Source organism: Somniosus microcephalus, unplaced genomic scaffold (assembly GCF_052327205.1).
Source record: "Somniosus microcephalus isolate GS21.2 unplaced genomic scaffold, FLI_Smic_1.0 unresolved_chr3, whole genome shotgun sequence".
NCBI lineage: Eukaryota > Metazoa > Chordata > Chondrichthyes > Squaliformes > Somniosidae > Somniosus > Somniosus microcephalus.
This window is the reverse complement of record NW_028225181.1, coordinates 68140423-68165699: the sequence shown is the minus strand read 5'-3', so window position 1 is coordinate 68165699 and position 25277 is coordinate 68140423. Positions and strand designations below refer to the sequence as shown.

Sequence of the window (25277 nt, the reverse complement as noted above, 5' to 3'; positions counted from 1 at the left end):
CAGTTGATGTTGTCTACATCGACTTCAGTAAGGCTTTTGACAAAGTCCCACATGGGAGACTGGTCAAGCAGGTAAGAGCCCATGGGATCCAGGGCAATTTGGCACATTGGATCCTAAATTGGCTTCGTGGCAGGAGGCAGAGGGTGATGGTCGAAGGTTGTTTTTGTGACTGGAAGCCTGTGTCCAGTGGTGTACCACAGGGTCTGGGTCCTTTGCTGTTTGTAGTGTACATTAATGATTTAGATATGAATGTAGGAGGTATGATCAGTAAGTTCGCAGATGACACGAAAATTGGTGGAGTGGTAAATAGCGAGGAGGGAAGCCTCAGGCTACAGGAGAATATAGACGGGTTGGTTAGATGGGCAGCACAGTGGCAAATGGAATTTATCCCTGAAAAGTGTGAGGTGATGCATTTTGGGAGGACTAACAAGGGAATACACAATGAATGGTAGAACCCTAGGAAGGACAGAGGATCAGAGGGACCTTGGTGTGCATGTACATAGATCCCTGAGGGCAGCAGGACAGCTGGATAAGGTGGTTAAGAAGGCATATGGGATACTTATATTCTATGCCTTGGCTAATGAAGGCAAGAGCAGGAAGGTTATGATGGAGCTGTACAAAACGCTAGTTAGGCCACAGCTGGAATACTGTGTGCAGTTCTGGTTGCCACACTATAGGAAGGATGTGATTGCATTGGAGAGGGTGCAGAGGAGATTCACCAGGGTGTTACCTGGGCTGGAGCGCTTCAGCTATGAAGAGAGACTGGACAGGCTGGGGTTGTTTTCCTTAGAGCAGAAAAGGCTGAGGGGGGACCTGATTGAGGTGTACAAATTATGAGGGGCATAGATAGGGTAGATAGAAAGGAACTTCTCCCCTTAGTAGAGGGGTCAATAACCAGGGGGCATAGTTTCAAGGTAAGGGGCAGGAGGTTTAGAGGAGATTTGAGGAAAAGCTTTTTCACCCAGAGGGTGGTTGGAATCTGGAACTCACTGCCTGAAAGGGTGGTAGAGGCATTAAATCCTCACAACATTCAAGAAGCATTTAGATGAGCACTTGAAACGCCATAGCATACAAGGCTACGGACCAAGTGCTGGAAAATGGGATTAGAATAGGCAGGGCTTGATGGCCGGCGCGGACACGATGGGCCGAAGGGCCCCTTTCTGTGCTGTATAAATCTATGACTCTATGGTAGCACTCTTGCCTCTGAGGCATAAGGTTGTGGGTTCAAGTCCCACTCCAGAGACTTGAGCACAAAAATTCAGTCTGACACTCCAGTGCAGTACTGAGGCACTGTCAGAGGTGGCGTCTTTCGGATGAGACATTAAACTGAGGCCCTGTCTGCTCTCTCAGGTGGATGTAAAAGATCCCATGACACTATTTTGAGAAAGAAAGACTTGCATTTATATAGTGCTTTCATGACCAGCAGACGTCTTGAAGTGCTTTACAGCCAATGAAGTACTTTTGAGGTGTAGTCACTGTTGTAATGTGGGAAAGAGCAGGGGAAATATCCCCGGTGTCCTAGCCAATGTTTATCCCTCAATAAATGTAACAAAAGGATAATAGCAAAATACTGCGGATGCTGGAAATCTGAAATAACAACAGGAAATGCTGGAAACACTCAGCAGGCCAGGCAGCATCCGTAGAGAGAGAAACAGAGTTAACAAAAAGATAGGTTACCTGGTCATTATCACATTGCTGTTTGTGGGAGCTTGCTGTGCGTTATTTGACTGCCGCATTTCCTACATTACAACAGTGACTACACTTCAAAAGTACTTCATTGGCTGTAAAGCACTTTGGGACGTTCGGTGGTGGTGAAAGGCGCTATAGAAATGCAAGTCTTTCTTCACTGGTCTCTCCAGCGACCTCTTCTGGCTGATGGTTGATTGACAGACGATGGTCCGCGCATGCGCACAGGGAGCGACGGTTTGGACAGAGTCGGGCACAGCGACCCCTCCCGGTCACCAAGGGCAACAACCGCGCATGCCCAGAGGACACCAAACACCCTCCCACACTTGGAGCTGCGTCTGCGCACTCAGATCCTGCCGGATGGAGTCGGCGTGGGCCATTCCGGGGAAAGGCCTTGGTGTCGGGTCCAGAGTCGCGATCGGTGACGCAAAGTGAGCTTTCTCCGCTCCGATTGGGTGGAGAATCGCGCGGGGTGGGGGGGGAGGGGTGGATCGGGAGAGAATAAAGAGAAATGGAAAACCTGAGAGTCCGCGAGGTCCCGGACTGAGCGGCGTCAGTTGGACGGAGCACGTGATATCGGGGACACGTGACCCAGCCCAGGGCCTGATTGACGGGAGCTTCCGACCAATAGGGAGCGAGCGGGGCGGGTCCTCCAACCAATCGAGGAGCCCGAGGGGCGGGACTAGCGCCAGCTGATTGTCTGATCCGCAGGGCAGCGAGTTTCTCCAGTCCCTTGTTCAGGGCCCGGGGCCAGGGGAGGCTGTGGGCCTTTATTCCCCTCATTGGACACAAGGCTCTTTGGCCCACAACACACTGGCTCAGGTTTTAATGGAGACTTTTTAGATTCATCAATAAAAGCAGATAAACCTCGTGCTTCTGTGGAACAAACTTTCTAATATTTTATAGAATCATAGAATGGTTACAGCACAGAAGGAGGCCATTCGGCCTGTCAAGCCCGTGCCAGCTCTCTGCAAGATCACTTCAGCTAGTCCCACTCCCCGCCCTTTCCCCGTAACCCTGCAAATTTCTTTACTTCGGGCACTTATCCAATTCCCTTTTGAAAGCGGTGATTGAATCTGCCTCCACCTCCCTCTCAGGCAGTGCATTCCAGATCCTAACCACTCGCTGCGTAAAAAAGTTTTTCCTCGTGTCGCCTTTGGTTCTTCTGCCAATCACCTTAAATCTGTGTCCTCCGGTTCTCGACCCTTCCACCAAACAGTTTCTCTCTATCTACTCTCTCCTGACCCCTCGTGATTTTGAACACCTCTATCAAATCTCCTCTCTACCTTCTCTGCTCTAAGGAGAACAACCTCAGCTGCTCCAGTCTATCCACGTAACTGAAGTCCCTCATCCCTGGAACCATTCTTGTAAATCTTTTCTGCACCCTCTCTGAGGCCTTCACATCTTTCATAAAGTGCGGGGCCCAGAATTGGAAACAAAACTCCAGTTGAGGCCGAACCAGTGTTTTATAAAGGTTCATCATAACCTCCTTGCTTTTGGACTCTATGCCTCTATTTATTAAGCTCAGGATCCCGTATGCTTTTTTAACCACTTGCTCAACCTGCCCTGCCACCTTCAATGATTTGTGCACACATACCCCCAGGTCTCTCTGCTCATGCACCCACTTTAGACTTATACCCTTTAGTTTATATTGCCTCTCCTCATTCTTCCTACCAAAATGTATCACTTCGCACTTTTCTGTGTTAAATTTCATCTCCCATGTGTCCGCCCATTCCACCAGCCTGTCTATGTCCTCTTGAAGTCTATCACTATCCTCCTCACTGTTCACTATACTTCCAAGTTTTGTGTCATCTGCATATTTTGAAACTGCCCTGTACACCCAAGTCTAAATCACTAATATATATCAAGAAAAGCAGTGGTCCTAGTACCGACCCCTGGGGAACACCACTGTATACCTTCCTCCAGTCTGAAAAACAACCGTTCACCACTACTCTCTGTTTTCTGTCACTTTGCCAATTTCGTATCCATGCTGCCACTGTCCCTTTTATTCCATGGCCTTCAACTTTGCTGGCAAGCCTATTATGTGGCACTTGTCGAACGCCTTTTGGAAATCCATGTACACCAGGTCAACCGCATTCCCCTCATCAATCAACCCTCTCTGTTACCTCATCAAAAAACTCAATCAGAATCAGAGCAGCCGGGCCTGGCGGACGTGCAGCCAGGGCCCCGGCACCAGGAAACCCAGGGTGCAGCGCCTCCCCCATCCGAGCCGCCGCTTCCCGGTTTCTTCAGCCGGTTCCACTGAGTCCGACTCAGGAAAAAGAACAGGAGCCAGGCTCCCAGAATGGCCCGCGGCCCCGGGGAGCATGCGCACTCTCAGCGGGTAAATCAGTGCGTTGGATAGAGTGGTTTCTGGGGCGCAGGGAATTGTGGGTGCTGCGGCCACCATTAGTCAGCAGCTGTCGGGAAGAGATTTATTGCAGGCTGATGGAAGGTAGGTCCCTGGCCGCCTGTGTAGGTCTTTTTGTTGCTTCAGTTTGAGCTGGAGTGGTGATTGTGGAGAAGCTGCTGGGTTTAACCCCCAGTACTTCTGAGCCCAGGAGGACCCAACAATTTCCAATGTGAGACTGTCAAGGGAGCTGGATTTTGGGGGAGATTAGGTTGTTACACAGACACTGTCCGCACAATGTAAAAGAGTATTGTTTTAGGAAGAAGTATTTCTGTACAGGCTTTTAATCCATTTTACATATACAGATTTGTTTTAATTCATTCTTGCAATGTGGGTGTCGCTCGCAAGAGCAGCAAATATTGCCATCCCCAGTTGCCGATTGAGAAGGGGGTGGTGAGTCGCCGCCTTGAACCGCTGCAGTCCGTGTGGTGAAGGTACTCCCACAATGTTGTTTGGTAAGGAGTTCCAGGATTTTGACCCAGTAATGATGAATATGTCTAAGTCAGGATGATGTGTGACTTGGAGGGGAACTTGGAGGTGATGGTGCTCCCATGCACCTTCTGCCCTTGTCCTTCTAGGTGGTGGAGGTTGCGGGTTTGGGAGGTTCTGTCAAAGTTCTGGTCGAATTGCAGATGTATAAAGCTCCTTTCCTTCGCCCCCTCCCACTTCTCTCTCTCTCTCTCTCCTCCCATAGAGGCCAGAGTTGTGTGTAGGCCCAGACCAGGTGGCAGATTCCCTTCCCTGAAGGACATTAGTGAACCAGTTGGGTTTTTATGACAATCTGGCAGCTTTCATGGTCACTTTTTTTTAGTGCCAGCCTCACAATTGACCAGATTCATTGAGCTCAATTTCACAACCTGCCTTTGTTTTCTTGTGGGTTGTCTCTCACGCTCCCTGTTTTAAATTAATTTTACAGGGCACTGGAAGGGGACGATTTGCAGACTGGAAACTCAAACCAAACATCACTTCAAGATATGACAGAGTCACTCGACTCATCAGATCTGAATATCAACGGCCTCTGAACATGGAAGCAAAAAGCACCGTTCACAGCGGGGAGAAACCGTACACGTGTTCTGTGTGTGGACGAGGCTTCAGCCAACCCTCTGGCCTATCGAGACACAAGCGCATTCACACCGGGGAGAGGCCATTCACCTGCTGAGTGTGGGAAGGGATTCACTCAGTCAGCCACCCTACTGAGACACCAGCGAGTTCACACTGGCAAGAGACCGTTCACCTGCTCTGAGTGTGGGAAGGAATTCACTCGGTCATCTGACCTTCAGACACACCAGCACACTCACACTGGGGAGAGACCGTTCACCTGCCCTGTGTGTGGGAAGGGATTCACTCAGTCAGCCACCCTACTGAGACACCAGCGAGTTCACACTGGGGAGAGGCCATTCACCTGCTCCGTGTGTGGGAAGGGATTCACTCAGTCATCCAACCTGCTGACACACCAACGGGTTCACACTGACGAGAGACCTTTTAAATGCTCGGACTGTGGGAAGTGCTATAAAAGTTCCTGGGAACTGACATGCCATCAACGTGTTCACACTGACGAGAGACCGCTCAGGTGCTCTCACTGCGGGACTGGGTTCAGGCAGTCATCTGAGCTCACTATACACCAGCGCACTCACACTGGGGAGAGGCCGTTCACCTGCTCCGTGTGTGGGAAGGGATTCACTCAGTCATCCAACCTGCTGAGACACCAGCGCGTTCACACTGGGGAGAGGCCATTCACCTGCTCTGAGTGTGGGAAGGGATTCACTGAGTCATCCCACCTGCTGAGACACCAGCGAGTTCACACTGACGAGAGACCTTTCAGGTGCTCTCACTGTGGGACTGGGTTCAGGCGATCATCTGACCTCCTTGTACACCAGCGCACTCACACTGGGGAGAGGCCATTCACCTGCTCCGTGTGTGGGAAGGCATTCACTCAGTCATCCAACCTGCTGAAACACCAGCGAGTTCACAAGTGACTGCAGGGGGTGGATTCTGCTGTTGCTGCTGTTAATTACATCCAGGACTGAACCATGTTCATTCTGACATTGGGGATTGTTTCTGCTGATAATAACTCTGGGAACTGGGCTGGAGTTTAATATTCTGGATATTATGTTCAATAAATCAACTTTCTTTTAAACACATTGTTGTAGATTTTTGTCTTTCCCACCTGAGTGTTTAGCATCACCTGGCTGGAGCTCAAAGTACAAACTGGGGGAGGATCATATGACGGGAACAGAACTCCAGCCTGGACACAGTCCTTCAGGGCCACACTGAGAGGGGCAAACGGCGCTTTGGTCTTTCTTCTCTCTCTTCACTGATAGCAAAGTCCCCATGAGGGTTAATCTCGAGGTGTGTGAGAAATGTGTCCCAGCCACTCTCTGCCATGGTTCAGAGCTCCTAGGCACGGAACAGAAGGCTCCTTTAGGAATGTACCCCAGTGCTTTTTTTAATGGCCTTATTAACATGTGTCGCTACTTTTAGTGATTTGTGTATCTGTGTCCCTGGATCCCTCTGCTCCTCCAGCCCATTTAGACTCTTCGGGGGAAATTCGGTGGCACCCCCTTTGGGTCACTAACGTCACCGGGGCTAATTTTAGCCCCCCGAAAATGTTAGCGCCCCTGTGCATTAAATTCAGTGGTAGCACCGGAGGCTACTGGAAGCGCTCCCCTCCCTCTTGAGGCACTACCAGTGAATTTCACGACACTTCGTGTAACAGCGCCACGCCCGTCGGCACATAGCACCGCGTCATAGCAGACCTCCGTCCCTGATTAACGGGGAGGAGCCTAGCACTGTGCACACTGGGGCCCTGCTGGACCACCAGGGAGCGAGGTGTCAGATCAAGAAGAGCGCCGGGCTGTGCGATCGCGGCCGACACCCCGAAGAAGAAAGGGGAAGGGGGCAGGTGCTGGCAGTCAGCCAAAATAAAAAGTTGCCACCCGACACCAGCACTTTAAGTGGCGTCGCCGCAGCTGTAGAAACGACCCCTGACCCTGTCGGACATATCGGCCGGCGATAGGTCAGCGGTTGCAACCGAAGGTTGCAGCCGGGGTGCTGCGCGTGGTGATGAGGTCATTGCCGGCGGTGCAGTTCCGCGGGGCGCTAGCGGCTACCACCGCCACTAACCTCCCGCTGAATATCGCGGGAGGCACAAAGCAACCCAATTTCACCCCCTTGTCCAAGTAGTGAGTGGCCTCCTTATTCTTCCCAACAATACACACCACCTCACACTGACCTACAGTGAAATTCATTAACACACCACCTCACACTGATCTATAGTGAAATTCATTAACACACCACCTCACTGATCTATAGTGAAATTCATTAACACACCACCTCACACTGATCTATAGTGAAATTAATTAACACACCACCTCACCCTGAGCTATAGTGAAATTCATTAACACCACTTCACACTGATCTATAGTGACATTCATTAACACACCACCTCACCCTGGTCTATAGTGAAATTCATTAACACACCGCCTCACATTGACCTATAGTGAAATTCATTAACACACCCCCTCACACTGATCTATAGTGAAATTCATTTGCCAATTACACGCCCATTCTGAAATTTATTAATGTCTTCTTGCATTTTGTCTTCCTCAGTATTAACTCTACCTCCCAATTTGGTGTTATCGACAAACTTTAAAATTGTACTTCTGATTCCCGAGTCCAAATCGTTTATGAACAACAGTGATCCCAGCACCGATCCCTGTGGAACACCACTTCCCACCTTTTGCCAGTCTGAGTAGCTACTCCCAACCTCCAGTCTCTGTTTTCTGTTTTGTGAGCAGCTTGCTATCCAAAAACAGTTTGTAAGATTGACAAGATGACCAAGGTCAGGCCGTGTGGAGTGAAGAGCCAGGCCGCAGAATGGATGAAAAGCTGGCTACAAAACAGAAATCAGAGGGTTGGAGTTAAGGGACATTTGTTGCGATCTTTCCATCCATTCTGCTGCCTGGCTCTTGACTCTACACGGCCTGACCGTGGTCATCTTGTAGACCATACATACCGCAGACACAGTGCACCAGTAGTGGAGGGGGTGGATATTGAGTCCTGTGGCAGGGGCGCCCCTGACAGGGTTACAGACCCTTCAGCCACTGGAGAGACATGGAGCGCTGAGCTCGGCAGCATTAGTCCTGTTTTGCATCCTCCCTCCACCCATCTCTCACCTGCTGCTTCACCCACAGTCGCCACCGCCACCCGCGCATGCTCAGCTCTCACTGCCCGGGTGATTGACGGGAGCTCCGGGCCAATAGAAAGAGCAGGGCGGGGCTGGAGGACCGAGCGGGCGGCGAGTCCTCCAACCAATCGGAGTGTGAGGGGCAGGGCTTGCGGGGCTCAGCCTGGAGCTCCCACATTGGCTGAAACTCTGCATCATTTTCAAACCTGATTTCTCTCAAACTCCAGGAGAAAACTGGCCCTTTCTGTTGTGGCTTTAAACAGATGAAACCCTGTGGTGTGGAACAAACATCGCAACATTTGGTAGTGAAATGGACTCATTCAGGACAGAGCAGGGATTATTTCAGGAAATAACACAGTGTAGTGAGGGAGGAAATGCAGTGGATGTTGTGTAGATGGATTGTCAAAAGGTGTTTGATAAGGTGCCGGACAGGAGGCTTGTTGATCAAATTAAGGCTCACGGTATTAAAGGGAGGGGGCAGCGTGGATAGGAAGTTGGGTAAAGGGCAGAAAACAGAGAGTAGTGGTTAATGGATGTTCTTCAGACTGGAGGGATGTAAACAGCGGTGTCCCCCAGGATCAGTGTTGGCACCATTGTTCTTCTCAATATAACTGAATGAGCTGGGCTTGTGTTTATGGGGCACAAGGTCAAATTCACCAGATGAGGCTGAAATAGGGAGCATGGCCACCTGTGAAGAGGACTGTAATTGACTTCAGTGTGAATACACAGGTTTGTATATGGGGCGGGTAGATGTCAAATTAAATTTCATGCTAAGAAATATGAGTTCATAAGAACATAAGAACGTAAGATGCAGGAGGAGGTCATGTGGCCCTTCGAGCCTGCTCCGCCATTCAATAAGATCATGGCTGATCTGATCTTGGCCTCAACTCCACTTCCCTGCCCGCTCCCCAGAACCCTTGACTCCCTTATCGTTCAAAAATCTGTCTATTTCCACCTTAAACACACTCAATGACCCAGCCTCCACAGCTCTCTGGGGAAGAGAATTCCAAAGATTCACGACCCTCTGAGAGAAGAAATTACTCCTCATTTCCGATTTAAAAGGGTGCCCCCTTATTTTGAAATTATGCCCCCTAGTTCTAGATTCCCCCACGAGGGGAAACATCCTCTCAGCATCTACCCTGTCAAGCCCCTTCAGAATCTTGCATGTTTCAATAAGATCACCTCTCATTCTTCTAAACTCCAATGAGTATAGGCCCAACCTGCTCAACCTTTCCTCATAAGACAACCCTTTCATCTCCAGAATTAACCTACTGAACCTGCTCTGAACTGCCTCCAATGCAAGTATATCCTTCCTTAAATAAGGAGACCAAAACTATATACAGTAAGGCAGGATCTGGCCAAAGTGGATTGGGATAAGCTACTTGAAGGAAAATCCACATCAGAGCAGTGGGAGTCTTTCAGAAAGGAAATAGAGAGAGTACAACGCCAACATGTTCCCGTAATGGTCACGGGTGGGACCAACAAGCACAGGGAACCCTGGATATCAAGAGATATACAAGAATGGATTAGGAAAAAAAAGGAGGCTTTTGGCAGATACAAAGGACTAAAAACAGTGGAAGCCCTAGAGGAGTATAGAAAGTGCAGGGGGGTACTTAAAAAAGAAATTAGGAGAGCAAAGAGGGGGCATGAAAAAACACTGGCAGGCAAAATAAAGAAAAATCCCAAGGTGTTTTATAAGTATATTAAGGGCAAGAGGATAACCAGGGAAAGAGTAGGGCCCATTAGGGACCAAAGTGGCAATCTGTGTGTAGAGCCGGAAGATGTGGGTGAGGTTTTAAATGAATATTTTGCCTCCGTGTTCACTATGGAGAAGGACGATGTAGGCATAGAAATCAGGCAGTGGGATTCTGATATACTTGTACAAATTAGTATTGAGAGGGAGGAGGAACTAGCGGTTTTAGCAGGCTTAAAAGTAGATAAATCCCCAGGCCCAGATGAAACGTATCCCAGGCTGCTGTGTGAGGCAAGGGAGGAGATTGCAGGGGCTCTGACACAAATTTTCAGAACCTCTCTGGCCACAGGGGAGGTGCCAGAGGACTGGAGGACAGCTAACATAGTACCATTATTCAAGAAGGGTAGTAGGAATAAACCAGATAATTACAAGCCAGTGAGCCTAACATTAGTGGTAGGGAAATTGTTGGAAAAAATTCTGAGGGACAGAATTAGTCTCCACTTGGACAGGCAAGGATTAATCAAGGATAGTCAGCATGGCTTTGTCAGGGGGAGATAATGTCTAACCAATTTGATTTAATTTTTCAAGGGGGTGACTAGGTGTGTGGATGAGGGTAGTGCAGTTGATGTAGTCTATATGGGCTTCAGTAAGGCTTTTGACAAAGTCCTGCATGGGAGACTGGTCAAGAATGTAAGAGCCCATGGGATCCAGGGCAATTTGGCACATTGGATCCAAAATTGGCTTAGTGGCAGGAGGTAGAGGGTGATGGTCGAAGGTTGTTTTTGTGACTGGAAGCCTGTGTCCAGTGGTGTACCACAGGGATCGGTGCTGGGTCCCTTGCTGTTTGTAGTGTACATTAATGATTTAGATATGAATGTAGGAGGTATGATCAGTAAGTTCGCAGATGATATGAAAATTAGAGTGGTAAATAGCAAGGAGGGAAGCCTCAGGCTACAGGACGATATAGACGGGTTGGTCAGATGGGCCCAACAGTGGCAAATGGACTTTGACCCTGAAAAGTGTGAGGTGATGCATTTTGGGAGGACTAACAAGGCAAGGGAATACACAATGAATGGTAGGATCCTAGGAAGGACAGAGGATCAGAGGGACCTTGGTGTGCATGTACATAGATCCCTGAAGGCAGCAGGACAAGTAGATAAGGTGGTTAAGAAGGCATATGGGATACTTGCCTTCATTAGCCGGGGCATAGAATATAAGAGCAGGGAGGTTATGATGGAGCTGTACAAAACGCTAGTTAGGCTACAGCTGAATGCTGTGTGCAGTTCTGGTTGCCACACCATAGGAAGGATGTGATTGCATTGGAGAGCGTGCAGAGGAGATTCACCAGGGTGTTACCTGGGATGGAGCGCTTCAGCTATGAAGAGAGACTGGACAGGCTGGGGTTGTTTTCCTTAGAGCATAGAAGGCTGAGGGGGGACCTAATTGAGGTGTACAAATTTGTGAGGGGCATAGATAGGGTAGATAGAAAGGAACTTTTCCCCTTAGTAGAGGGGTCAATAACCAGGGGGCATAGTTTCAAGGTAAGGGGCAGGAGGTTTAGAGGGGATTTGAGGAAAAACTTTTTCACCCAGAGGATGGTTGGAATCTGGAACTCACTGCCGGAAAGGGTGGTAGAGGCAGGAACCCTCATAACATTCAAGAAGCATTTAGATGAGCACTTGAAACACCATAGCATACAAGGCTATGGACCAAGTGCTGGAAAATGGGATTAGAATAGATAGGGCTTGATGGCCGGCATGGACATGATGGGCCGAAGGGCCCCTTTCTGTGCTGTATAACTCTATGACTCTAACTCTGAGCCGAAGTTCCTCGAGTTGCAGACACTTCTGGTCACCACACTTTAGGAAGGATGTGAAGGCCCTTGAGAGGGTGCAGAGGAGATTTACCAGAATGGTTCCAGGGATGGGGGATCTTAGCTACAAGGACAGGTTGGAGAAGCTGGATTTGTTTTCGTTAGGGCAAAGGAGATTGAGGTGTGATTTGACAGAGGTGTACAAGATTATGACAGGTTTGGATAGGCTAGACGGGGAAAGGCTGTTCCCACTAGTTGATGGTACAAGGACTAGGGGACACAGATTTAAGGTTTTGGGCAAGAGATACAGGGGGGATGTAAGTGAAAACTATTTACAGAGTGAGTGGGGATGACCTGGAACTCGCTGCCAACAGAAGTGGTGGAAGTGGAGACACTCAATGTTTTCAAGGGGAGACTGGCTAGGCACTTGAGGGAAATAAACTTGCAGGGCTACGGGGATAGAGCGGGGGAATGGGACTGACTGGATTGCTCTACAGAGAGCCGGCATGGACTCGATGGGCTGAATGGCCTCCTTCTGTGCCTCTATGACTCTATGCAACACATCACCTGCCCTGCCATCTCTATTGTATTTTATTTAACTAATTAGGTTTTCAAGTTTTGAAATACTCAATTGTCTATCAATAGTTTTTAATCTTGGTAATAACCTTGTTTAATTTATTAAATGTAGTTATATGCATTAGGTCTTTACTGTAACTTAGCCTACAGTCCTAATTAAACCCTAGTTGTTTCTATATTTTTTAATGTATCAAGCAGCACCTCTTACCCCCACCTCATCGAATTCACTCACTCACCCAATTCCCGAGTTCAGTACTCTGTAGAAGCAATACTCCGTAGAACTGGACTCAGTGCGACTTACCTCCCAAACATTTCTCCTTCCACACTCAAAAGGCCGATGAATTTCAGGTCCTGATGAATGGAGTGACTCTCTCAGCTCTTGATGTGATGTTTGGTTTGAGTTTCCCCGTCTGTCAATCCCGCCCATCTCACAGTCTGTGAAAGGAATTTACAAAAGCCATCACTGAGAGACCAGGACAGAAATTGACAACATTCGCTCCTCCTGCTCCCTGGCCCAAGGGGGCCGCGCATGCACCCCACTGCACACTCGGCCTCTCAAGATGGCGGCCGTTGAGCCGGGCCTGTCACCGGGAGAAAGTCCCGCAGCCGCTGCCCCACTCGTGGCAAACGTGGGAACCGTAGGTACTTATTCGGGGGCTTGAGGCCTACACCGGGTGTTTATAAAACCTCCCCGCCGGTTCCATTGCTCCCCTGTGTAGTGTATGTGCCTTTAAGAGCCCCATGTGTACTGTAATGCCGGTAATGGCCACTCGGGCTATATAAGCCTGTATATTGTGTTGTATCAGTTAGTTCCCCTCCAGACTTTGTTTAGTAAACACCTATGAAACCAACTCCTGTCTTCAGTGTCTCTATCAACACACAGACACAACAGTGGCGACGAATTGGAAACGGACTTACCTGCAATTCGGCAGCACCTCAAGGACATCGATTCCTCTGGCGTCCAAAGTTGAAGAAAAATCAAGAAAAAGAAAAAGCTGTAGTTTCACCAGCTAGCCAAGCTGGTGGCAGGTACTGCAATAATCCTTCCTGGGCGTCGGGCTGGGGCTCCAGCGGCTGGCTCTACAGCTGGACCAAGCAGCGAAAGCGGAGGCAAGCAGTAACAGACGGGGAGGGAGCACTCGGAATACGGCCGGCGCTGCTAGCAGGTCGGCCTTCAGACCTAGAGAGAGAGTCCGGTGGGAATGAGTCTCCAACTGTAAATAAATAAATAAAAAGAACGGAAACAGCGTTGTCATCGGCAGCAGCGGCGGGGAAGCGCCATATCTTTTCTGCAGAAAAGAAAGAAAAGCGCGGGAAGCGCCATTTTTTTTCTAGGATGCCTAAGTCTGGCAAAATTGCTGCTTTTGATAATGAGATAGAGGATTGGACCACATATGTGGAAAGAGTGGAGGTATATTGCACTGCAAATTGAATAGAAGATGAAAAAAAAGCTTCAGTAATACTAAATCTAATGGGCTAAGACATACGGGCTGTTACGAAATGTAATCACTCCAGCCAAACCAAAGGACAAGAATTTTAAAGAAATTGTTGATACCCTACAGGAGCACTTAAACCCAACACCACTGCTGATAGCGGAAGATTCAAATTCTTCAAGAGAAATCAACACAAGAATGAAAGTAACGCTGATTACCTCACCGAATTAAGAAAGCTATCAAAACACTGCCAATTCGGGGCAGGACTAGCAGATTATCTTCGAGACAAATTCGTCTGCGGTCTCTTAAGTGAAGGAACACAGAAAAGGCTGCTTTCTGAAAATGATTTAACACTGGACAAGGCTTTCAGTATGGCTGTATCATACGAAGCAGCCGCAAGAGGAGCTGCAGAGATACAACAAAAGACACAGGACTTCGGCACCCATGAAATGACACACGGTTTTGAGAGATGTTATCGCTGCGGCAGACCCACCCATGACTAGAGGGACTGCTGGTTCAGGGACAAAGCATGCAAGCAATGCGGAAAGATTGGACACATTGCACGGGTATGCTGATCTGGACAAAAAAAATCCACAGACAGGAAAGAAAAAATCAATAAAGAAAAGTACAGAAAGGTACAAATGATGACGGACAGTACCTCCGAAGACCAGAAGAGCGATAGCGACTCCGAAAACAAGAGACTAAGCTGTCTCAAATTACATAATGTAATTGCCAAAGATGATTACCAGATCATTTGGGTTACCCTCACGATAGCAGGGTCCCCAGTTAAAATGGAGCTAGATACAGGATCAGCTCTGACCGTCATAAATCGACGGGATTACGAGCAGCTATTTCCGCATATACCTTTCAAAGACACATCCATTATCTTGAAAACATATACGGGGCAGAAAGTATACCCCAAAGGAAAAGTAAGGGTGCCTGTTGTATACAACGGCAAAGAAATACAAAAGTTGTATTTATACATTCTACAAGATGGTGGTCCACCGCTGTTGGGACGTGAATGGACCAGGAAAATACGTTTAGACTGGCACTCCATTCAGGCACTGACAGTGACCAGTAAGAACAAAAACGATGATGACGTCATACCTGAACGATTAAAAGACATCTTGGCCAACGCCAAAGAAGTGTTTCAAGAGAAACTAGGAACCTTAAAAGGCATCACCGCCTCAATAAAAGTGGAAGATGCAGCAATTCCCAAGTTTTTTAAGGCAAGACCGGTGCCATACGCAATTCGTCCAGCAGTCGAGGCAGAGCTGGAGAATTTGGAAAAGGCAGGCGTATTATCCAAAATAGATTGGAGCGAGTGGGCAACACCCATCGTTCCAGTCATGAAGAAAGCATTGGATAATGATAAATCTGAAGAACAGAGAAAAATTCGCATCTGTGGCAACTTCAAGGTGACTGTAAACCTGGTCCTTCACACGGTACAGTATCCTCTTCCGAGGATAGAAGATATTTTCGCCTCACTATCCGGAGGGAAACGTTTGACCAAAATTGACTTGGCACAGGCATATCTACAGATGGAGGTTGAAGAGGCCTCTAAAAAATATCTCACGATAAATACACACAAAGGTCTGTACCAGTACAATCGACTGGTTTTCGGAGTAGCATCCGCTCCAGCTATCTGGCAAAGAGCTATGGAGCAAGTCCTCCAAGGGATTCCGGGGACTCAATGCTACCTAGACGACATCCTTGTAACAGGAGAAAACGACAACGAGCACCTTGCCAATTTGGAACAGGTGCTCACTAGGCTGAGAGAACGGGGCCTACGGGCAAATCGCACCAAGTGCGAATTTTTCCAAAATCAAATATCATATTGTGGCCACATAATTAATAAGGAAGGGTTGCATAAGTCACCTGAAAAAATTGAAGCGGTCATAAAAGCCCCAGCACCTGAAAATGTTTCACAATTAAGGTCATTCCTGGGATTAATAAATTACTATCATAAATTTTTACCGAAATTATCAACTCTTCTACACCCTCTTAATGAACTGCTACAAACAGGAGTAATTTGGAAATGGAGCGAAGACTGTAAACGTGCCTTCCATAAGTGCAAAGACTTAATCACGTCCAAAGAAGTTTTGGCTCATTACAACCCATCACTGCCAATCAGACTGGCATGCGATGCATCCCCTTACAGCGTAGGAGCAGTATTATCGCATAAATTCCCTGATGGCTCAGAACGGCCGATAGCTTTTGCGTCACGCTCATTGAACTCAGCTGAGCGTAACTATGCCCAAATCGACAGGGAAGCACTCAGCCTGGTATGGGGAAGTGAAGAAATTCAACCATTACCTACACGGACAAAAAATTACCTTGTTGACTGACCATCAGCCCCTCATCTCCATATTCAACCCTAAAAAGGGTGTTCCCATTATGACAGCGCAAAGGCTACAGAGGTGGTCCCCTTTTCTAGGGGCACACCAATACAACATAGAATACAAAGGATCAAAACAGCATGGGAATGCTGACGGGTTATCGCGCCTACCGTTGCCAACGGTAGAAGAAGCACCTACCGTAGACCCAGTGGAGATTTTCCACTCTACCATAGTCGAATGTCTATGAGTAACAATTTCTACCATTGAAAGGGAAACTAGAAATGACCCGACTCTCTCACGAGTCTACGATTTAACAGTGAAGGGATGGCCAGCACATGGCGAACCACTGTTGCCAGCATTCTCGCAAAGAAGAGAACAGCTGTCAGTGTGCCGAGGAACCTTGATGTGTGGATCCAGAGTGGTGATTCCACCCAAACTCCAGGATAAAGTTCTAAAGGAGCTTCACGAGGGGCATCTGGGTGGAGTGAAAATGCAGAACCTAGCCAGGGCATTTGTATGGTGGCCAGGTATCGATGGAGACATCGAAGAAATGACCAAGAGCTGCCTAGGATGCCAGAAGGTCCAAAATGCTCCACCCCAAGCCCCTCTACATCCATGGGAGTGGCCCTCATCTCCCTGGCAAAGGGTACACATCGACTTTGCTGGTCCATTTATGGACTCAATGTTCTTAATCGCGGTTGATGCACACTCCAAGTGGCTGGAGGTAATAAAGATGTCCTCCACCACCACGGAAAAAAACATCACAGTATTAAGGACCATATTTGCCAGGAATGGGCTGCCGGAACAGATCTGTTCTGATAATGGACTGCAATTTGTGTCCGAAGAATTCAGGAAGTTCTTAAAAAACAATGGGGTTAAGCACTACACGTCCGCCCCATACCATCCCGCCACCAATGGATTGGCTGAAAGGTTTGTCCAGACCTTCAAGAAGGCCATAAAGGCCATGGGTAATGAAGACATAAAACTTCAGCACAAGGTGGATAACTTCTTGTTCGCATACAGGAATGCAACACATATGGTTACAAACCAAACTCCCGCCATGATGTTCTTCAATAGAAGCCTAAGATGCCGGCTGGATTTGATCAAGCCCAACATCAGAAGGGACGTGGAGAACCAGCAATTTCAAGGCATGAATGAAAGGCCAACTAGAACCTTCCAGATAGGTCAACAAGTTTTGGCCCGGGACTACCGTATCGAGAAATGGCAGCCTGGAACTATCTGCACACGACTAGGACCGCTGATGTATACCGTGGACATCGGAGAAAGCATAATAAGGCGCCATGCTGACCAAATCATAGAGTCATCCGAAAAGGGACAACCTACACCACAACTCTATACACCTAACGATGAAGTAGAGATACCCATATCTACCTCCGATCTGGTGATACTGGAACCCGATGAACCTAACACTGTCATTCAAGCCGAATCAGCCTTGCCAAAAGAACCTACTACACCACCAGAATCTATTACACCACCGAGGCGTTATCCGGACCGAGTCAGGAAGCCTCCAGAGAGACTGACTTATAATTAATTAACTGCAGCAATGTGTAGATTATTTTTCTTGTAACATGTAATTAATAATTACTTAAAATATTATGTACTGGTTGGCTAAAAGGGGAGGAATTGTAGTGTATGTGCCTTTAAGAGTCCCGTGTACTGTAATGCTGGTAATGGCCACTCGGGCTATATAAGCCTGTATATTGTGTTGTATCAGTTAGTTCCCCACCAGACTTTGTTTAGTAAACACCTATGAAACCAACTCCTGTCTTCTGTGTCTCTACCAACACACAGACACAACACCCTGCACCCCAACACCGCCTCCCCGCTCCGGAATCTTCTGTCTGCCTTCCGCCGCCATCACCCGACTGGCGGCACTGACTGCGCACGTGCGGGACCCACCCCGCCCACGCGCACCAGGCCCCTGCAGCATTGATAGGGCCTATTCTTCCTCGTGGAGCATTCTGGGTAACAACCACTGCCATTGTCTCGGCCGGCTGAGGAGCGCAGAGATACATTTAGAGCAAGCAACAGGAGGAGAAAATCAATGAAAGTTGATTCCTGTGATTTCAGACACCGGGATGAGCCGCGCGGCGTCCATTGGAGCAATGCTCGGATACACTCAGCGCATGGGCAACTAGCACAATTTTAGAAAGGGTTAGAAGATGAGATTAAATTGTTATAGTTTATTATTATATTTCATAAATTAAGTGGATGATCAGCATGGGTTAGATACAGATTAAGACTCCCTCCGCACTGTTCCATTAAACACTCCCAGGACAGGTACAGCAGGGGTGAGATACAGAATACAGATACAGAATACAGCTCCCTCTACACTGTCCCATCAAACACATTTTTTATTCATTCATGGGATGTGGGCGTCGCTGGCAAGGCCAGCATTTATTGCCCATCCCCAATTGCCCTTGAGCAGGTGATGGTGAGCTGCCTTCTTGAACCGCTGCAATCCTTGTGGTGAAGGTACTCCCACAGTGCCGTTGGGGAGGAAGTTCCAGGATTTTGACCCAGTGACAATGAAGGAACGGCGATATATTTCCAAGTCAGGATGGTGTGTACCTTGGAGTGGAACTCACAGGTGGTGGTGTTCCCATGTGCCTGCTGCCCTTGTCCCTCTAAGTGGTAGAGGTCACGGGCTTGGGAGGTGCTGCCAAAGAAGTATTGGCGAGTTGCTGCAGTGCATCTTGTAGATGGAACACACTGCAGCCACGGCGCGCCGGTGGTGGAGGGGGTGAATATTTAAGGTGGTGGATGGGGTGCCAATCAGGCGGGCTGCTTTGTCCTGGATGGTGTCGAGCTTCTTGAGTGTTGTTGGAGCTGCTCTCATCCAGGCAAGTGGAGAGTATCCTATCACACTCCTGACTCGTGCCTTGTAAATGGTGGAAAGGCTTTGGGGAGTCAGGAGGTGAGACACTTGCCACAGGATACCCAGTCTCTGACCTTTGGAATTCTCTTCCCCAGAGAGCTGTGGAGGCTGGGTCATTGAATGTGTTTAAGGTGGAGATAGACAGATTTTTGAACGATAAGGGAGTCAAGGGTTATGGGGAGCGGGCAGATAAGTGGAGTTGAAGTCAAGATCAGATCAGCCACGATCTTATTGAATGGCGGAGCAGGCTCGAGGGGCGAAATGACCTACTCCTGCTCCTACGTCTTATGTTCTTGTGTCTCTCATCAGCTCCGGCCGCCGCGCTGAGTTGTGGCTGACCCCGCGCATACGCCCCATGGCCCTGCCCTCTCCTGCTCCACAGGCGCCCGGCCCGCACCACGCATGCTCAGCACACACCCTGGGCCCCTGTCAATCATCCTACCCCACGCCTGCGCCTGCACGCTGGGCCCCTGGGCTCCAGGCTGCCGCACGGGGCTTTCGTTGTAAAGTCGGTGTTGGTGAAGAGCCGCAATCAGTGAGGGAAAGTGAGTTTTGCGAGGGGGTGGAGTGAACCGCGGCACGTGATCGCGGGGCCTGTGACTGACGGGAGCTCTGACCAATAGGAAGAGCGCGGGCGGAGCTGACTGGCGGCGAGCCCTCCAACCAATGGCGGTGCGGCAAGGGGGCAGAGCCTCCTCTCTAGCTCAGGTGTGCTGGGGCCGATTGTGACGTGCTGTCCCCAGGTGAGGGCAGCTCAGTCAGCACAGAGCTGGGGCTGGAATCTGGGAGAGGGGCCGCAGGCAGTGGGCCTGGCAAAGGGACAATCACTGATTGAATAATATACAGGGGTAAGGGCACACTAACCTCACATCATCTATATATATTAATGAATACTTTACCTCTGTTTTCACAAAAGGGTCAATGCAGACATTGCGATCAGGGAGGAGGGTGTGAAATATTAGATGAAATAAACATAGTGAAAGAGGAAGTATTAAAGGGTTTAGCATCTTTGAAAGTGGTTCAATCCCCAGGGCCGGGTGAAATGTATCCCAGACTGTTAAGATAAGTAAGAGAGGAAATAGCAGAGGCTCTGACCATCATTTTCCAATCCTCTGTGGCTACAGGTGTGGTGCTGGAGGACTGCTAACGTGGTACCGTTGATTAAAAAGGGAGAAAGGGATAGACTGAGTAATTACAGGCCAGTCAGCCTAACGTCGGTGGTGGGAAAATTATTGGAAAGAATTCTGAGGGACAGGATAAATCTTCATTTAGAATAATCAGGGACAGCGTGGATTTGTTAAGGGGAGGTCGTGTCTGGCTAACCTGATTGCATTTTTTGAGGAGGTAAGAAGGAGGGTCGATGAGGGTAGTGTGTTTGATGTAGTCTATATGGATTTTAGCAAGGCTTTTGATAAGGTCCCGCATGGTAGATTGGTCATGAAAGTAAAAGCCCATGGGATCCAATGCAAAGTGGCAAGTTGGATCCAAAATTAGCTCAGAGGCAGGAAACAAAGGGTAATGGTCGAAGTGTGGCGTACCGATCACAGAACGGACACAACCCGCTTTCCGGTCCGTAGACTATAAATCAGGCGTCATGCCTTTAAGAAGCATCACACCTTTAAGAAACTCGGTCTGCATATAGTTAAGCCCAGAGCGGGGGAGGAGGGTTCAAAGCTGTGCACTGATGAAAGGCAGTTGTACTTTGTGTGGTCTCGGACTCCATTTTGTGTTCAGCATGCAGCCTCAACAATTAAACCTTTTCTGTTGAACCTCTCCGAGTGCAGTATTTTTTGCTAGGAGTACGTAGACTCCTGCAGAAGGGTGTTTTTGTGACTGGAAGGCTGTTTCCAGTGGGGTTCCACAGGGCTCAATACTGGGTCCTTTGCTTTTCGTGGTATAAATCAATGATTTGGACTTGAATGTAGGGGGTATGATTAAGAAGTTTGCAGATAATGCAAAAAGTTGGCTGTGTGGTTGATAATGAAGAAGAAAGCTGCAGACTGCAGGAAGATATCAATGGACTGGTCAGGTGGGCAGAACAGTGGCAAATGGAATTCAATCTGGAGAAGTGTGAGGTAATGCATTTGGGGAGGGCTAACAAGGCAAGGGAATACACTATAAATGGTAGGACACTGAGAAGTGCAGAGGATCAGAGGGACCTTGGGGTGTATGTCCACAGATCCCTGAAGGTAGCAGGACAGGTAAATAAGGTGGTTAAGATGGCATACGGGATACTTGCCTTTATTAGCCGAGGCATAGCATATAAGAGCAGGGAGGTTTTGCTTGAACTGTATAAAATTTTAGTTCGGCCGCAGCTAGAGTACTGCATGCAGTTCTGGTCACCACAGTACAGGAAGGATCTGATTGCACTAGAGAGGGTGCAGAGGAGATTTATGAGGATGTTGCCTGGTTTGGGGAATTTTATATATAAGCAGAGATGGCTGGGGTTGTTTTCTTTGGAACGGAGGAGGCTGAGGAGAGACCTAATTGAGGTGTATAAAATTATGAGGGGCCTAGATAGAGTGCACAGGAAGGACCTATTTCCCTTAGCAGAAGGGTCAATAACCAGGGGGCATAGATTTAAAGTAATTGATCGGAGGTTTAGAGGGGATTTGAGGAGAAATGTTTTTCACCCAGAGGGTGGTGGGGGTCTAGAATTCACTGCCTGAAAGGGTGGGAGAGGCAGAGACCCTCATCACATTTAAAAAGTACTTGGATATGCACTTGAAGTGCTGTAACCTACAAGGCTACGGACCAAGTGCTGGAAAGTGGGATTAGGGTGGATAGCTCTTTGTTGGCCGGCACGGACAAGATGGGCCGAATGGCCTCCTTCTGTGCTGTAAATTTCTATGACTCATTGATCATCCCATTCCCCAGGCTGACTCTGTGTTAACACCTCAGGCGAGCCGTCCCACGTAGGGTGACTCCCTCAACCTGTTCTCCCGGTTACAGAACCAGTTTGTCTCTCTCAGGAATGCCCAAGGCTCTGTTGTCTGGGCACCAACTCACTCGTGACCTCACATGTTGCAACAAGTCTGCTGCCTGAGCAGTTTGCAGTGTTATTCGGTCTGTGGGTCTCTTAGCAACCACCTCCCTTATTTAGGCAAAGGGCTCATCTCCTGACTTTGGGTGTTATCATTCCAAACTTCAGCATTCTCTGTCTTTTAGCTTCAATCTGTCTGTGTCCACCCAGTGACAACACTGAGCTCCTCCCTCCAACCACTGACACTCGCCCTCTTGCTGAGAAAGAAAGACTTGCATTTATATAGCGCCGTTCACAACCTCAGGACGTCCCAGAGCGCTTTACAGCCAATGAAGTACTTCTGAAGTGTAGTCACTGTTGTAATGTGAGAAACGCGGCAGCCAATTGGCGCACAGCAAGCTCCCACAAACAGCAATGTGACAATGACCAGATAATCTATTTCAGTGATGTTGATTGAGGGATAAATATTGGCCTCAGGACACCGGGGAGAACTCCCCTGCTCTTCTTCAATGTAGTGCCACGGGATCTTTTACATCCACCTGACAGAGCAGACGGGGGCCTCGGTTTAACATCTCATCCGAAAGACGGCACCTCTGACAGTGCAGCACTCTCTCAGTACTGGAGTGTCAGCGTAGACTTTTATGCTCAAGTCTCTGGACTGGGACTTGAACCCACGACCTTCTGACTCAGAGGTGAGAATGCTGCCCACTGAGCTAAAGTGCCTGGAGCTAAGCCAGCTGGGATACTTGACATAGGATTACATCGGATATACGGCACAGAAACAGGCCATTCGGCCCAACCAGTCCATGCCGGTGTTTATGCTCCACTCGAGCCTCCTCCGGTCTTTCCTCATCTAAATCTATCAGCATAACCCTCGATTCCCTTCTCCCTCATATGCTTGTCTAGCCTCCCCTCAAATGCATCGATACTATTCGCTTCAACCACTCCCTGTGGCAGTGAGTTCCACATTCTCACCACTCTCTGGGTAAAGAAGTTTCTTCTGAATTCCCTATTGGGTTTCTTGGTGACTCTTATATTGAGGCCTCTAGTTATGCTCTTCCCCACAAGTGGAAACATTCTTTCTGTATCCACTCTATCAACAATTTTCATAATTTTAAAGACCTCTATTAGGTCGCCCCTCAGCCTTCTTTCAAGAGAAAAGAGACCCAGCCTGTTTATCCTTTCCTGATATGTATACCCTCGCATTTCTGGTATCATCCTTGTAAATCTTCTCTGCACCCTCTCCAGTGCCTCTATATCCTTTTTATAATATGGCAACCAGAACTGTACGCAGTACTCCCTGTGTGGTCTAACCAAGGTTCGATACAGGTTTAGCATAACTTCGCTACTTTTCAATTCTATACCTCGCGAAATAAAACCTAGTGCTTGGTTTGCTTTTTTTATGGCCTTGCTAACCTGTGTCGCAACTTTTAGTAATTTGTGTATTTGTACTCCGAGATCCCTTTGTTCCTCTACCCCACCTAGACTCGCACCCTCCAAGTGATGTGACCTCCCCATTCTTCCTACCAAAATGTAATACCTCACAGGGTAGGGTTTAAACTGAAATGGCAGGGGGTTGGGAACCTGAGCAGGGAGACAGTGGAAAGGGAAACAAGTATAAAAGCAAAAGATAGAAAGGAGAAAAATAAAAGTGGCAGTCAGAGAAATCAATGGTTTAAATCAACCATGGCCACAGTAAATAATAATTCCAATAGGTCTAAGAGTGTTAAAAACACAAGCCTGAAGGCTTTGTGTCTTAATGCGAGGAGCATTCGTAATAAGGTGGATGAATTAGCTGCGCAAATAGAGGTAAACCAATATGATTTGATTGGAATAATGGAAACATGGCTCCAGGGTGGCCAAGGCTGGGAACTCAACATCCAGGGGTATTCAATATTCAGGAAAGATAGGCAAAAAGGAAAGGGAGGTGGGGTAGCATTGCTGGTTAAAGAAGGGATTAACACAATTGTAAGGAAGGATATTAGCTCTGATGATGTGGAATCTGTGTGGGCAGAACTGAGAAATACCAAGGGGCAGAAAACGTTAGTGGGAGTGGTATATAAACCTCCAAACAGTAATGCGAATGGCATTAAAAGGGAAATTAGAGAAGCATGCAATGAGGGCACAGCAGTCATCATGGGTGACTTTAATCTACATATAGATTGGGCTAACCAAATTAGTAACAATACTGTGGAGGAGGAATTCCTGGAGTGTTTACGGGATGGTTTCCTGGACCAATATGTCGAGGAACCAACCAGAGATCAGGCCATCTTAGACTGTGTATTATGTAATGAGAAAGGATTAATTAGCAATCTTGTTGTACGAGGCCCCTTGGGTCGGAGCGATCATAATAGGATAGAAGATGGAGAATGAAGTAGCTGACTCTGAGACTAGGGTCCAGAATTTAAATAAAGGAAACTACAATGGTCTGAGGCGCGAGTTGGGTAGGATTGATTGGTGAATGTCACTCAAAGGGTTGACGGTGGATAGGCAATGGCAAACATTCAAAGACCGCATGGATGAACTACAGAATTTGTTCATCCCAGTTTGGCATAAAAATAAAACAAGAAAGGTGACTCAACCGTGGCTAACAAGGGAAATTAGGGATAGCATAAGATCCAAGGAGAGGACATATAAATTGGCCAGAAAAAGCAGTAAACCTGAGGATTGGGAGCAGTTTAGGATTCAACAAAGGAGGACAAGTGGATTAATTAAGAAGGGGAAAATAGAATATGAGAGTAAGCTTGCAGTGAACATAAAAGCATTTATAGATATGTGAAGAGAAAAAGATTGGTGAAGTCAAGCGTAGGTCCTTTGCAGTCAGAATCAGAGGAATTTATAATGGGGAACAAAGAAATGGCAGACCAATTAAATACATATTCTGCTTCGGTCTTCACAAAGGAGGACACAAATAACCTCCCAGAGATGCCGGGGGACATAGGGTCTGATGAAAGGGAGGAACTGAAAGAAATCAGTATTTGTAGGGAAATGGTGTTTGAGAAATTGACAGGATTTAAGGCCGATAAATCCCCAGGACCTGATAATTTACATCCTAGGGTACTTAAGAGAGTGGCCCTAGAAATAGTAGATGCATTGCTGATCATCTTCCAACATTCGATGGAATCTGGAACAGTACCCATGGACTGGAGGGCAGCTAATGTTACCCCACTATTCAAAAAAGGTGGTAGAGAGAAAACGGGGAGTTACAGACCAGTAAGCCTGACATTGGTAGTGGGGAAAATGCTAGAGTCCATTATAA

The 25277-nt window shown here is 48.0% G+C and overlaps 2 protein-coding genes across 2 annotated transcripts in view; one reads left to right on the top strand and one right to left on the bottom strand.

Moving 5' to 3' along the window:
• The window catches only part of LOC147091836 (uncharacterized), a 1030142-nt gene that overhangs the window by 25490 nt on the left and 979375 nt on the right, over nucleotides 1-25277 (bottom strand). The gene's annotated exons all lie outside the window — the stretch shown is intronic.
• Nucleotides 1-25277, top strand: part of LOC147091866 (uncharacterized) — a 60040-nt gene that overhangs the window by 3711 nt on the left and 31052 nt on the right. Inside the window, 2 exon segments of the mRNA XM_085976881.1 lie at nucleotides 5013-5251; nucleotides 5253-6060. Coding sequence (XP_085833007.1) covers nucleotides 5121-5251; nucleotides 5253-6060 — 939 coding nt within the window. The 5' untranslated portion in view covers nucleotides 5013-5120.